The following is a 15475-nucleotide window of genomic DNA, read 5'->3' as shown; positions in this document are numbered from 1 at the left end:
GTCCCGCCTATTGTTGGAGTTTTCTGAGCCAGCTGACTGACTTGAATACGAAACACAACACCTTGATTAATTTAAATTGGTGTTTGCCCGCATGGTATTCCATCACACTTGTGGCGCAGTGGTTAGCAATCGTAGATCACATGCCGAATATACGGGTTCGAATCCAGGAAATTACTTTTTATTTATTTTTTTTTGATAGAATGTTGCATATATATAAGAATTATGATTTATTTGGGCCACTGATTATTTCATATTTACGTACATTAAATTTTGTTATAAAAAAAATATTTGTGCGGATTGCTTCATGTGGCTTGAAAGTTCTGTCGGAACTTTATTTGAACATGAAAGTTCTGTCGGAACTTTATTTGAACTTTATGGAACTTGAAAGTTCTATCAGAACTTTATTTGAACTTTATGGAACTTGAAAGTTCTGTCGAAACTTTATTTGAACTTTATGGAACTTGAAAGTTCTGTCGGAACTTTATTTGAACTTTATGGAACTTGAAAGTTCTGTCAGAACTTTATTCGAACTTGAATGTTCTGTCGGAACTTTATTTGAACTTTATGGAACTTGGAAGTGTTGAATGCGGAACTTTTGGTTACTTGGGATGAGTCTCGAGATTCTGGCAGGAGTAACACCTCTCCAGTACCGTTTCTGGAAGCTTGGTCTCAGAACACTAATCAAATGCGGGGTGACAAACACACTTTTAATTGAAAATTTATAAGAAATTTTTAAACTGAATACACAATCTCGATTTATGAGAATCTACCACCACTACATACCCTCGGATACGTGTCTTCCTTGGTATAATCCAGACCGTGCTCACTTCATCATTAGCAGTTCCTCAATTGTATAAGATCTGCCCATGAAATAAGCGAAAACTCTAGCGCCTTCCGCAAGTTTCAGGAACCTTATTCCGTTTTTGTTGCTGAGCTGGCAGCAATCAACTTCGCATTATAGATGATTTCCAACATGCCCGCAGACCATTATTGCATCTTCTCGGATAGTCTATTCGATCGACGAAACCAGCTTGGCACTCATCTTATTTCCATTCAAAGTTAAGGGAGTAGAAAGATCATATATGATTATCTTTTTTATTTACGACACCAAAACTGAACGTGTGTTTAAGGTTGTCATGAAAGGTTTGCCCAGTGGTGAATCCCTGGATCAGATCAAAGATGAACTGGCAAAATTACTTGGAGTGCCAGTACAAGTAATCAAAATTAAAATGAAATCCCATCCTTCCGAGTCGTGCAACGGGATTTCAAATAATTTTCAACAACCTAGTGAACTAAACAACCTTTAGACCTTTGAAAAAGCTAGCCTACTGCCCCATGTCCAAGTGAAGTGGGAACACTTCAGGAAGACTGTAAGAAATTTCAAAATCCTCACCCAGTGCCGTAAGTGCCAGGGTTGCACACTACGAAAAAGAGATGTAAATTTCAGTGCCCTGAGACCGACACATGCAAGCGGCCCTTTTGACATAAGAATCAGTTGAAAAGGACGAGAAAATCAATTCTATCAAACGCACTTTTCGTCGAGTTGCATATGTTTCAGTCTCAGAACACTTAATTTGACATTCCATGTTTGTTTACGTTCCATGATTTACGTCGAAGCTGAATTACATCTGGTGTAAAAATAATAATTTCTAAGTGTGTGTGGTCACGGAATAAAAAATTGCTATATGCATAAATTGTGGTGATTCCTTCACGCAAAGGACGACTGTCCTGTGAAGGAAGATTCTAAGAAATTTAAATGTTCACATTGTGGTTAAAAACCCCAATTACAATTCTTGGGAATGTAAGACTCGCAAAGCAATCATTCAATCTCGTTCTAACGCTGGCAGGAAACGCTCTACGTTCCCGACCAAGTACAAATTCCTCTGCTGTTCACAACGGTCAGCGAGGAACAATTTCTACATTCGTACTTTTAGATACAAATATTACCCCTGCTTCAAATTCTTCATCTATACCTGCTCCCCTCGCTGCTAACAATGTTGAGCGAGTAAATGGAGCTACCTATGCTGCTATTAAACCGGGTAGAAATCAAAATACTAGCCAACATCATTCTAACGGAAATTTTGATAATTTTGACTTCGGAAGCAGAAAATTACAGAAATCATTAATTGACATGATAATTGCTATGCTTAAAACTAACTCTTGCAAAGGTTAGCGCACAGGAAGGCGAATTGTATGACAAGAAAATTTCACATGATGAATTTTACCATTCAGTACGTCAGAGTACCCTATCGAGTTGACAAACCGATTCAGACACTAGAAACCTTGGACGGTGGTTACATTCAATTGTTCCTAATGCTTAATCGAGAGTGTGGTTTAACGGCTTGGGCTTAAGTCACAACTTCCTTCGCGTGATGAGTAGGCTTATATATGTCCAACCAATACTCGCCAGATGTGCATCTCCATAGAATAAACTTCGTGGCAGCAACATCTGTCGGTGTGGAAACAATTACGATGACATCGATCACGCAGTTTGGCAATGTTCGGATAATGAAGCCGCTAGAGAGCAACTTTTGAAAATCCTTGAGACCCAACGAAGATGATAACCCATTTTCCTATCAGAGACAAGTTGACAACTCGCGATCTCTGATATATGCAGTCGATTTAGCGCTTCTGAAAACGTCTAGTATAAGAAGTTAGTTTCTTTGTCTGTTGTCTCTCTTTATTAGTGTTTGTTTGTCTTGTCCTCTCATTTCGATGAGTCTCATCGTTGCCCAACGGTCACCATAATCGGTCGCACTCCAGACGAATCTAGAATCGTAGTACCGTTCATACTAGTGACAATGCTCTATTGAGACAACGAACTCTACCACCCAAGCTCATCCCTAATCCTATCCTTCGACAATGCAACCTTCTAGCCTCGGGTAAGCCTGAACAATAAATTATCGGCTCCGTAACGCTAACGCGATTGAACCTTCCAAATAAACGAACTAGATAAAAAAACTTGATTGTGCTCAAAATTTGTTGATATTCTTGCAAAATTAAAGAAAATTAAATGCTTATCATTTTTAAGTCTCATAATGCTTTATCATTACTAAAAAATAAGACTGGTTGAATCTACAGACTGGAGGTGTATCTAAATATATAGGTATTTTTCCATAAACAGATTGATAGAAGGTGATACATGCAGTTTTCCACATGAACCGGTGCAGAAAGCTCGTTCCTTATCTGTATCCGATGCATAATACATGCCCTTCAACATTTGATATGCAATAACAAGAAAGTTTCTTTCATTCACGGGACGATGGAAGGAAGCAGGTAACTCTCAAGATAAATAATGTATGGCTGTTCTTCAATTTGCAGTGGGAAATCCTGCTGATTTGGAAAAAAAAATTCCACCACGTAATGCACCGAACAATGGAGGTCGTTTGTTGTACAAAGCTTTTTTGCAAAGTGTATGATTCGTTTTGCTTTAGAGCGATGAAAAGCAACATCATTCACCAACAGAAATCAATCGTGGTATGGATGGTGCTCCCCTTCGATTATTACTTATCTGCGGTACTATCACAATAAACTCGAAGGAAAAAAACTGCTTCATGTATTCTGGACACCCACGGTGGGATAAATGAAGTATAATAGAATAAACCATGTCCTGACGTGACGGAAATAACGAAGAAACTACACCCTGCTTGGAACGATAAAAGAATGTTTTGTACAATATGTACATATTAGTAATGCAAGACACGCGAAATAAAGCTTCCATGCTAAACAGCTTTGTTACCAACTTCTCTGATTTTGAATCGTGACTTCTTCGTAATACATGCTTTGTATTGCATAGTTTACTTGTTAAAATACGGAATTGAAAACACGCTGACTCATGAAACTTTTTTGCATAGCATTTAAATCACATTCACCTGAGTGCTTTTCAGTATTTCTAATTTTGGTATTGTCTATATCGTAATGTCATGCCTATTTTCCATTTTGCAGCGCACAATTCATTGATTTTTTTTGTATTGATAAAGCTATACATCCGTTATGGATGACTGATAAATTTCATTCTGCTATTGAAAATCCATTGTTCATTGATTTTCATATGATACTGATTGGTTTCAAACTTGTTTATCATTTCTAAAATACAAATTATTTTTAAATTCACTGCAAACTTACTAACATAAATAAGCGAAACATTTTAAATGGCTTGTTCCTAAAATGAAAAAACCGAATAATGACAAGCATCAAGCGGCACCGGTGGTGTACTGCTAAGCGTGATTGCCTCTCATCAAAAGGCCTGGATTAAATCCCAGTTGGTGCCACCGGGATTTTCTAAGACATAAGTCTCCGATACGCCTTCCTTCGGGAAGTAAAGCCGTTGGTCTCCGGTCTATGAGTTGATGGGTCGATAGGTAGGCAGGTGTGTGAGCTGCCTCCCTGGCGTCGGTAGCATTGGTACTCAGTACGGAAAACAAGATCGACGGCAACAAATCAAGGAAAAAAAAAGCTTCAATCATCCAATTGGTACATAGGAGAAAATAAAAATCTCAAACAAAGATTTTGGCGCGTACAAACATATCAAAAGTATACAACATATTGAGAAATACCTTGAAATTTGAAAAACTAAAACATAGTTAAACTGACCTTAACAATCCAAAATCATGATACCTGATTTTTTTTAAGATCGCGGATACTCTGTGACATTTAATACAAGATGTCCACAATTTCATGTCATTTAATTTACCAAAATTACATTCCTTTTAAACTGAAAATATATGTAAATATTTACACTTGAAGACTTATTTATGCTTCTCTTTTAGTAATTGTGTCTCTCTAGTAATTGACTCTATCTGATTTTGGTGGCCCACCCTGAGATATGCTAAGTATGAGGTGAGCTTGATCCTGAAAGTGTCATCGCCTAAGGTACTTTCTGTAGCCGATGCATATATTTTTTACGTGATTGTGATATCCACGATAGGTATTTGTGGAAGTAAGCATGAGGTACGCAAAATAAACAGCGCATTCCCGCATTGCATTTACCGCAGAAAATATTCACTATAACAACTGCAGCAAACGGTCTGCTCAAATTTTAAAATAAAAATGTAAAGAAATGCATGATGCAATTTAATGTTTTGTAAATTTGTATTTATCATTACATCTCAAAGAATGAAATTTTGTTTGCACCGGTGAATATCGCTTCAACAAGCGCACAAATGATTTACTATCTTTGAAACATTTTTGCAGCGCCTTTCACAGCACAAGGAAAAATTGCAGCTATGTTGAATAATAAAAGAAGTGGTTGCATACCGCAAATGCTGGCTCAAAATAATGTTCTCTTATTTTTGAATGGATACAGCGTGGGACCGACTTATATAAGATGCATTTTGCGTTCATTCTCGTTTGAATTGTTTGTCGGTTATAATTTTGTAACACATCATTTATCTCGTTCATTTTATGTGTCATGGATCATTTCAAATAATATGCATTTATTCATTTCTCTTCCACAGTTACTCGAATATTCACGGAATTGTGTGTTTACTGGTGTGCATTTTCGGGAGCATCGCAAACACTCTGAACATCGTAGTACTCACGCGACGGGAAATGCGTTCACCCACCAATGCCATCCTCACTGGTCTAGCTATCGCCGATTTGTTGGTAATGTTAGATTACATGCCATATGCAATTTACATGAGTCCATATATGCAGTTTTCTCGGGAGGAGCGGCTGACCTATAGCTGGAGCTGGTATGTCATGTTTCATTCGATATTCGCACAGATTTGTCATACCATCTCAATCTGGCTTACTGTGACATTGGCTGTGTGGCGTTACATTGCGGTTGGATATCCACAGAAAAATCGAATTTGGTGCGGTATGACCAACACCCTATTAGCAATCACAAGTTCTTACATCGTGTGCCCTATGGTAGGCATACTACTGTACCTGTCGTTCAGCATACAACCACATGTTGAACAGCTCGGAAAGGATGGTAATCCTTACAAAGCGAGTACAACCGGAACAGTTCGGAATATCACTCTCTACCGAACTTCTCCATCCGAATTAGCGGAGAAAAACCCTGCGTTGCTAAATGTAAATTTTTGGATATATAGCGTAGTGATAAAATTGATTCCATGCATAGCGCTGACGATACTTAGTCTTCGATTAATAGCTGCACTACTGGAAGCAAAGCATAGAAGGAAACAGTTAACGGGCAACTCGAAAGGCGTGAAACAAATCGTCGACGGACGCGTCGTCGATGTGCGGCAAAAGAAAAGCTCCAAAAACATGGATAAGGAAAAGCAAACAGATCGAACGACACGGATGCTGCTGGCCGTGCTGCTTCTCTTTCTCATAACGGAATTCCCACAAGGCATCATGGGTCTGCTAAGCGCACTGCTCGGAAATCACTTCTTCTACAACTGCTACTTAAAACTAGGTCAGTTTCCCAGTGCAAATGACACGGTGACATACAGACCCTGATAAATGGTATCCCTTTTGAGGGTGCTTGGAGCTTCCGGTTACGTTAGAGTGTCGATTAATTTTATAATGTTCTTAAGAAATTAAGACAACTTTAGCAAGTTAAATTATTTGTGCCAAATTACTTTGCGATTTCATGCTGAAGCTATATATATCAGCCATTCCATAGCAAAGCGATATTGTGGTTCTCAGAATTTTGTAATAATTGGTAGTTTTGTTCCTTATAGCAATATATTAGACCCGTGTTTTTTTTTTTGTCATAAGGCTAACCATTTCCATGTTAGGGTGGTAAAGAAAATGTTTGTTTTTGTTTTTTTTTAATTACTTTTTTTTTGCAAAAAATATAACTTTTGAGCCACTGAGCCGATGTCAAATATGTATCAAAATATGAAATGAAAGGTAATTAAACATATTTTTTAGGAAAAATATAATGATATTCAAAATTGGGACTTTGTATTAAAAAAAACATTGGTTGTAGGAGAAATGAATGTAATGTCAGCCTAAGTGGCCCTAATTTGGGCCCATACATAAATTCAGCAATCGATTCAATAGCGACCAAAAATATCCATTAGTACCGTCCCAATGATGCGTTCATCTAGATAAAATTTATAAATAGCAGATTTTTAACAATGGGTCCAATCTTAGATCCATAGGCCACGTTAGAGCCATTTCCCCTATTTGATTTTTTTTTCATAGTTTTCATGGTTTGTATACAGAGAGCGCAATATGTTTTTTTTTATCCTTGATAATTAAGGATTTTTAACACAATACATCAAAAAATCAGCTAGGCGTTTTTTCGTTTTTGAGTTATATTATTTTGAAGCTATCAAGTTTTGGGTTTTTGCTCTTTGAAAAAAGTCATTTGAAAAAAAAAAACGATTTTTCGGAACCTAATTACAAAATAAAAAAAATACGGTTCAAATATTTTGCGATAAAGAACAAAACTACCAATTTTTACGAAATTCTGAGAACCAATGTATCGCTTTGCTAAGGAATGGCTCTATTCCATTGAATGCATGTATTTCATTGTCATATAATTTTCACCAACAAGGATGCTTCAACCCTCGACTGAAAGAGTGTAACATAGTGAGATCAAAGATATGAATTCCATACACCAGAGGGAATAGGTCCGCATAGACATAGGCAGAGGGTGACAGAGGAGGGCTTCTGCCCTCCCCCCATATTTCAGCAAGATTTGTTTTATATAAAGATTATTCCATAGCATTCCGAGGAAAATTCAAAGGGAACAGAATTCTGAGCATGGTTTAATGAATTTTATTCAAAGATAATCGAATAACATGGAAATTACTGATAAGCAATTGAAAAAATCTCTGGGTCCATTCCTAGAGAATTTTGCCAAGATTTAAAGGTGTATTTTGAAAGCAATATAAAGAGTAACATATAAACTCATATAAATGCATAGGGAAGTTTCAAAAATTTATGAAATTATGTCCAATTCATGGAATTCTTTGGATAATTCCAAAAGATTTTGGAACAATTTTAAGGACAATTTAGAGCAATTTTCGAAAGCAGCTCTGAAGTGAAGTTCAAAATAATTTCTTTGGAATATCCCGTTCGAATTATATAGAGAAAACAAAATTATCGAAGAATACTTAATTGATTTTTTTTTTGTGAGAATTAATTAGACTCTTTTTAGAAACAACTTCGTGCCCCGACAAGCTTTTATCTGGAATTAAAATTGCGATCAATAGCGGATTCAATGGTTTAATACTTAAGTGTGCTCAAAGCCATTGAGTCGGTATTCCCGAAATCTCAAGTTGTGTAAAATCCAAACATTAATTTATTTATTTTTAATTCTAATTCTCTTTGTCCTCTTAGTCTCGGGTCTTATGAATATTCCAAAGAAGTTCTGAAACTAATTTTCAAACAATTCTGAGAATTGTTCTCAATTAAATTTATTGCAAATTCCAAGGTAATTCTAAAAGTTTCAAATTTATTCTGAAGTGAGTTCCAAAAGAAATTATGAGAAGTTTACCAAGAGAATTGAATGTTGAGGGTACAATTTTAATTATATTCTGAAAAGATTTTTAAGGCCATTCTGAGAAAAAGAGCACGAGCTTTTCGAGAAGAATATAGACAAATCTGAGCAGATTTAAAAAAAAGTTTTTAGGAGAATTGCATAAATATTCTTTCGAGAATGCTAGCCAATAATGAATTCTTGGAAGAATCTAGTGTTGGAAATAATGGCAAAAATGCATTATCACAAACAAGATGTTTTCACTTAGGGTAATTATCGATGGGAGTTTCGCAAAGCGTTATATCCCGAGCGGACTTTGCGTTAATAACGTGTGTGCTATGCATCGCAGAAATTTTCATGAATCCTGTAGGCTCAATCGTATTGCTTCATATAAATATTTATCGCACAACTGGAATTTTTTTTAATAATTATGAGAAACCACGGAAAAACCGGAAAAAGGCTAATCGGGATTTGCTGGTCATCATGTTAATTTGAAACATACTTAATGCAGTTTGACAGAAATTTCAATTTCGATAAAATTACTAATTTTACCAAGTACTCTTGGCCTAATCCTCCATCATCAAACAAAATTTGCTCCCCCCGCCTATGTCAAAACCTGGCTACTCCCATGTGAGCACGTAGTGAAGCACGGAGTAAAGCGTCAAACCAACCGAAACAAAAGATAATTTCCCTTCAATGCACTTCTCAATTACTTCGAGCTACGGTGCTTCAGCAAGATATAATGTTGTGGATGAGAGTAAGAGCTGGTATTCGATTAACTTAGAATGGGTTTTTACGGTGCAGGGTAACTAAATGACAAAATCTTTAACAAACAAACAAAAAAAGTTTGGTCTCACGTGCCAGCTGATGTCAGTTTCAGTTCGCTTTATACCCATGTTACGTGCCTCAAAGGCAGTGTTCATATCACATTGAGGTAACAACGGAAACAACTGAAATTCAAAGTGCTTTTGCAAATATTTCTTAATGCGCAAGTTCTACGGGTAACATTATTAACTTTCCTAAGGTGTTAGCTTATGACGAATAAGATTACCCTGGATGACAAACTATATGTGTATACGGCAAGGTTGAAAATGCTCATTTGGCTATAAAACATATTTTTGAGAATAATTAAATCTTTGGATTTTTTAATTATAGTCACTTTTAATTTAAACTCCATAACTTTCACGCGTGACTTTGGCGTGAGAGGTATGGATGGACCACAACGCCAGAGCCGGCATTAGATGTTATGGTGGGTTTTTGAACTTGTTGTTTACAAGCAGTGGCTGTGAAATATGTATTTGACATATAAAACCAGTTCTTTGCCATTTTTGAGAGTCACAATAAGGAGCGTTTGGTGCTGCGTTTTTATTAATACTTTTATAAAAATTCATATTTTTTCCTACAACTATGTCTCAGACGTCTCTTCGTTTAGACGAACAGTTTTCGTGCTATGATTTCTTGGAAAATATGCGAACAAATTGCAAAGTTTCATGAAAATTGGATTGGCTAAAATAAAATCGATTCGTCCATTACGTGAAAATTTTCAGCTGTAACATAATTTTTTTAAATTCCTCATAATTCCATTACTTGATCAAATGTTATCAGTTAAGAGATAATGTTCTTAATTTTTAAATGAACTATAACAAAAGGAAGCAATTTACCGGAAACCGGAAGCAAAATAATTAAATTTATTAATTAAATTCAATTTTTTATTTCGTAGGGGACCTGATGGATGTACTAGCCTTGATAAATTCTGCCATCAACTTTATTCTATACTGCTCTATGAGCCGCCAGTTTCGAAATACTTTTAATTACCTATTCCGTCCGAAATTTCTCGACAAATGGCTTCCGGTGCCCCTGAACGACGGAACACCGATGGGTCGCCGAAATCAAGATGGGGCCACAACACAAATTACTCAAGTCTAGCAATCAAGGAGACGTCCTGATTGCCACTATTGTTGCTCTATGCTGATAACAAGGATATTCAGTTGGATAATGTTCGATAATCGACGCTCCGAAACAGCTTCAACAGAGTGTGCGGTGCTTTAGTGACGTCTCCCAGCAACTGACGATAGCAACGGTATTTCAATGATAACTGTGGCCTCATTAGTACAAGTAAGTATCCATGTTCTATGCTAACAACAAACAAACCTCTCTTCCAGGGATATCATTTAAAAACTTTGAAGCGCGTTTTCTTACAGTAATAATTTAGACATAAGCTTCCAAAAGCTGAACTGCGGTAATAACATTCCACTCGACAAAATCGCTTCATGCCAAAAACTCCTAATTAAAAAAATACATTCCTGTCTACTTGGTTGCTCTAAAGTGTATATACCTATACAGGAGCTCATTTTCTGACATAAACCTCATTGGAATCAACCAAGCATTGTGTATTCGCCGCGCTCGGTAAAGTTTATCATAATCGTTGGAAGCAAAATTTTCCGTTTTTCAGTACAGTGTGGTGAAATCAACTTCATGCCACCAGTTGGCGATCCGCTTCCTATTTGAAAAAGTTATGTCATTTACATGTACAGATTCAGAAACCATAATATGAGCAATTACTGACGGACAAAAGTAATTTCTATGCAATTAGACGCCGTTTGAATAAATGAAAATTTAAATAATAGTACGCAGTTAGTGCAAACCGTATGCATTGAAATTGGTAGTCCTTAAAAATCCACGACATCACTCAAAATATCTTGTCAGTGCTTTGATTACATACATTTGCTAATAATTGAACAGCGAATACAATAAACATTTAATAAAACGACACATTTAATAAATCCATTATAAATCATCATAACAGAAGAAAAAAGAAATCAATCTTTGCCTTTAGGTATCCATTGCGTGCATAAAAATGGCATACTGGACATAAAAAATAATTCAGCATGATTTTTTTGCCTGTGCATAAAAATTCAACGAGCTGTTACTTTTCAGAAGATGCCCCAAATGTATGAAATATTGGCTGCTTGTTGAAAAAGTACTTTATTAGGGTTTATCAGTATACTTTGTGAATTGATTGGTCAAGCCTGTAAGAAGTTATAGCATTTTTTGTAAATCGCTTCATATTTGACTAGGGCTAGTGCGCCAGTTATGGCACTAGTGATCTCGTTTTTGGTCCTAGGGCCTAAAGCAAACTTGAAATAATGTTTTATGGTTTTATTTGCGTAGATATAGGAGATAAGGCTCTAATTTTGAAAAATGGGTCTAAAGATTGGACCCATTGAGAGAAAAAACATCCTGATCTTCGATTTTTGTTTAAGAAAAATGCGTCATAAACGCAATACAAATGTATATTAGGGCCACTTAATGCTGGAATTAAGGACTCTAATCCTACCCAAAAATATACAGGGTGAGGCAAAATTATCCGCCGCTTTGTTCTTATTGTTATATCCCGAAAATCGATGTCCAACGCCATTTTGAGATCCAATATGGTGGCCATCTTGGATTTCAAAATATTGATTTTCAACATCTCCGTTCTCCGTCTTCGTTTTGAAAATACCCATACTGTAGGTTATATGACAATTTTTCTGATTCCAGTGGCCGTCATATTGGATTTTCAAATGGCATCGTATATCGATTTTTGGCATCTACACGTAGTCCCTGTTTCAAAAATACTTATTTGTAGGAAATTTGATACTTTTTCGGCACTGGATGGCTGCCATCTTGGATTCCAAAATTGCGTTCGACATCGTGTCGTCTCCGATTCCAAAAATTCCCATATTGATGGATATTTGATAGTTTTTCACTATTTTTCTCAAACCGGAAGCCGCCGTCTTGGATTTCAAATCGGCGTCGAATATCCACAGATAAAAATTCTGAATTTTAATAATGATGTAAGCATTCATTCACGTAAACTTGTATTTCATTTCACGCAACTGAACAACTAGTATATAATGTTATTTATAACAATGGACTTTTGTATACAATATTTGCTACATTGCATGAAATGTCTCGGAACTTTACATGATATTTAATGTAAACTTATATGACGCTCCATTTATGTGCATCATACTAAACAGAAATTTACATAACTTTTTCGAACTGTGTAGATTTTCGGCATCTACGCGTCGACCCGTTCCGCAAATACTCATATGTGTGACTTCTTCTGAAACTGGAAACCAAGATGGAGTCAAACATCGATTATTACCGACCTCTTGATTACACCTGGATTTCAAAAATAACCATGGGTATTTCACAGTAATTCACACTTTCTCTGAAACTTGAATTCTAAAATGAGGTCAGACATCAAATTAGCCTCTAGACATCTCTCCGATTCCAAAAATATTCATATGGGTATAGGTATTTAACAGTATTTCCTATAGTTGAAGATGCTAATTTCAAATAACAGACTGTAGTGGTAATTTTTATACGATAGATGGAGTAGATGAAAGCATAGAGTTGATAGTTCCGTTAGAGTACGGCAGTGTGAAGATTGTATATAGATATTAGAATAGCGAACTAGGACAACTTTTAAGGAAGGTACAAATCGGTTTTTTCATCTCTCTTTACCAAACTCCCCCTTTGGAGAGGGATGGTGAGGGGTGTCCCCCCCCCCGCCACCACTGGCAAAAAGAGATGAAAACCGACCCGCTCATGTACCAACTGTGTGTTTGAAACAGTTCTACCGATTTTTTACCGCACTTCAGTTGTTATTTGAAGGAAGGCATCCAGTCGTAGGTTTGGAAATTGCAACTATTGTTTACCCCTACCTTCCTTAAAAGTTGTCCTAGCTCGCTTGTCTAATATCTATATACAATCTTCACACTGCCGTACTCTAACGGAACTATCAACTCTATGCTTTCATCTACTCCATCTATCGTATAAAAATTACCACTACAGTCTGTTATTTGAAATTAGCATCTTCAACTATGTAAATCGTTGACTTCACGTAGAAGTAATACTAAAAACATATAGTCAAAGTAGTATTTCCTACTTTTTTTGAAACCGGAAATCGGCATATTGGATTTCAAAATGGCGTCGGACATCGTGTCACCCCGTTCCGGAAATACACATATTGTATGGTATACGATACTTTTCCTGAAACCAGAAGCAAACTGGGCATCGATTTCGAAAGAAAAATAATGGATATTATCCAAATTAAAATTATCCGGATAATTTTAATTTGGATATTATCAGGATAGAAAGAAAAAATGTGCAAAGGGATAGACTCCGTTTATTTTTATCCACTGGATAGGTCTATCCGGATAATTATATTATCCATGTCTATTAGGATAATTTTCAAGCCTGTACAGGAAAAACATACCATAGGCCAGTTTTACGTCAATCCAGATCTGTACGATTCAATCCCATAGACCGTTCTCGGTCATTCTCACTTTGAGTCTGGAGTTAAGAGCGATCGACATACCTCCGCCGTGGGACTTGCAGCTGTTGATTGCATTGCGGTGGTAGCGGAACTGACCAGAATGGTTCGTCCATCGAGCCGTGTCTCTGTCAATACAATAACTTCATAACAGAGGTCCGAGCTGGCTAGCAGGAATTCACGTCAGGAAGAGAAACTTCTGTATTCACACTGTACTTGCCGGATAGAGCAGTCTCGGAAGCCCGGGATGACTGTGGTGAGCACAGGCAGCAAATGTCAAGAGTCAGAGAGATCAGGAGCTTCCTCAGTGCCTATCGCTGGGCGTCCCAGGGTTGATGAACAATTATCGGGTACAGATGAGTTTTAAAGATATAATTGCCTAGACAAGCTGTTTGGAAGACCCCTCCGCATCCATCAACCACTGTCAGGACCGAATGAGAAGATCAGGGGCTTCCAAAGAGCTTTCTACGTTGCGTCTCGAATGTGAAGAAGTCAGGAAAGTATTCGTCCTATGCATAACAGACTCAGCTGCGGGTACGGCAGCAACATTAAAAGCAAATAAAAAATACAGCTATTCGGAGTTAAACAACGAAAACCATTTTCAAAATTTATTTCTAACCTAGATGTGTATCATGCTTGTTCCTTTCTTCTTCTATATTTCCTTAATTGTTTGTGCGGTTCTATCGAGGGTAAACCTAACTGTTTCATTTTCTTCGAGCTCGTGTGTGTGGAGTATTTAACGCATGCGCATGGATTAGTTTGGTTTTTCTACTCTCGGTACCGATTAGATGTCCGATGAATGCTGTCGGAAAAGCAGATAACGAATGTGCGAGTGTATTGTGGCTGTCGCCGAAGTACGGAGATCCACGGTTTTATGTTGCGGAAGCTCCCAGACGGTGTTTAGTCACGATTGTGGTACTGTAACTCGCGCCGGAGTTGATTGGCGCTGCCAACGACGATTGAGTTCGTCGATATTTGGTCCGTAGTTCGACCACGTGTGGCCGGAAAATAACGAAATGGCCGCTCTATCGGAACGGTCTGTTCCCTTACGGCTTTCCCTTGAAACCGGGACTCGGGGAAGCATGGAGTCGAGAGTAGCGATTTCACTTGCTGATGCGGTGTGCCGAGCTTCGGCCGAAGCGATTCTGCACAAAAAAGCCATCGAACGTTTTAATGTTAAACTCTACACAAAACAGATTCCTACGAATTACTTTTTTTTTAATCCACAAATGCACACACAGAGCTTGACCGCACGTAAACTTTGAACTAAAACTTTGCAATCTGACTATGGGGGAAAAAAAATAAATAAAAAAAAACTAACATTTAAACCAGGCAGAAAGATTTCTCACATTATTAACTCACATTCGAAAACACACCGCGACACTAAACACTTATCTCGCGCTCTCGCCTCTTCCACGGTCCAGGTCAAAATGGACGAGAAGAAGTTTCTAAAACTTTCAGTAAGGTGTGATTTCACGGCTTCGTGACCGGAAGTGCGTCAATTACCGAAATAATTCAACGACCTTTTCGAACAACGATTCTCATCAACTACGATTGGAAACCGATCAAAACACTATCCTTTTCACTTCCATACCATTTACATGACCTACAGTGTATCGCAAAATTGAGCATACTCCCTAATGTTTTTTTTTTAATGAAACATTGTAAATAGATATATTTTTTAAATCTCGCTCAATCTATTTTAAGACTATTTTATTTAAAAAAGAGCGAACCCTGGACTCCAGAGCCGA

General features: G+C 37.2%; 1 protein-coding gene across 3 annotated transcripts in view; it reads left to right on the top strand.

Moving 5' to 3' along the window:
- LOC135704443 (G-protein coupled receptor dmsr-1-like) overlaps nt 1-15475 on the top strand; it is a 125284-nt gene that overhangs the window by 66523 nt on the left and 43286 nt on the right. For 2 of the 3 annotated variants that reach the window (XR_010517789.1, XR_010517788.1), the window contains exons 3-4: nt 5457-6382; nt 10122-10516. Coding sequence is in view for 1 of the 3 variants with exons in the window: in XM_065225909.1 (XP_065081981.1) it covers nt 5457-6382; nt 10122-10327 (1132 nt within the window). In the remaining 2 variants the exon portion in view is untranslated. Of the gene's footprint in view, nt 1-5456; nt 6383-10121; nt 10636-15475 lie in introns of those variants that run through there. The other variant, XM_065225909.1, reaches the window with a different exon arrangement.

This window comes from Ochlerotatus camptorhynchus, unplaced genomic scaffold (genome assembly GCF_037179485.1).
Source record: "Ochlerotatus camptorhynchus isolate MF236.1 unplaced genomic scaffold, CSIRO-AGI_Acam_v1.1 ptg000240l, whole genome shotgun sequence".
Taxonomy (NCBI): Eukaryota; Metazoa; Arthropoda; class Insecta; order Diptera; family Culicidae; genus Ochlerotatus; species Ochlerotatus camptorhynchus.
This window is presented reverse-complemented; position numbering and strand designations above follow the sequence as displayed.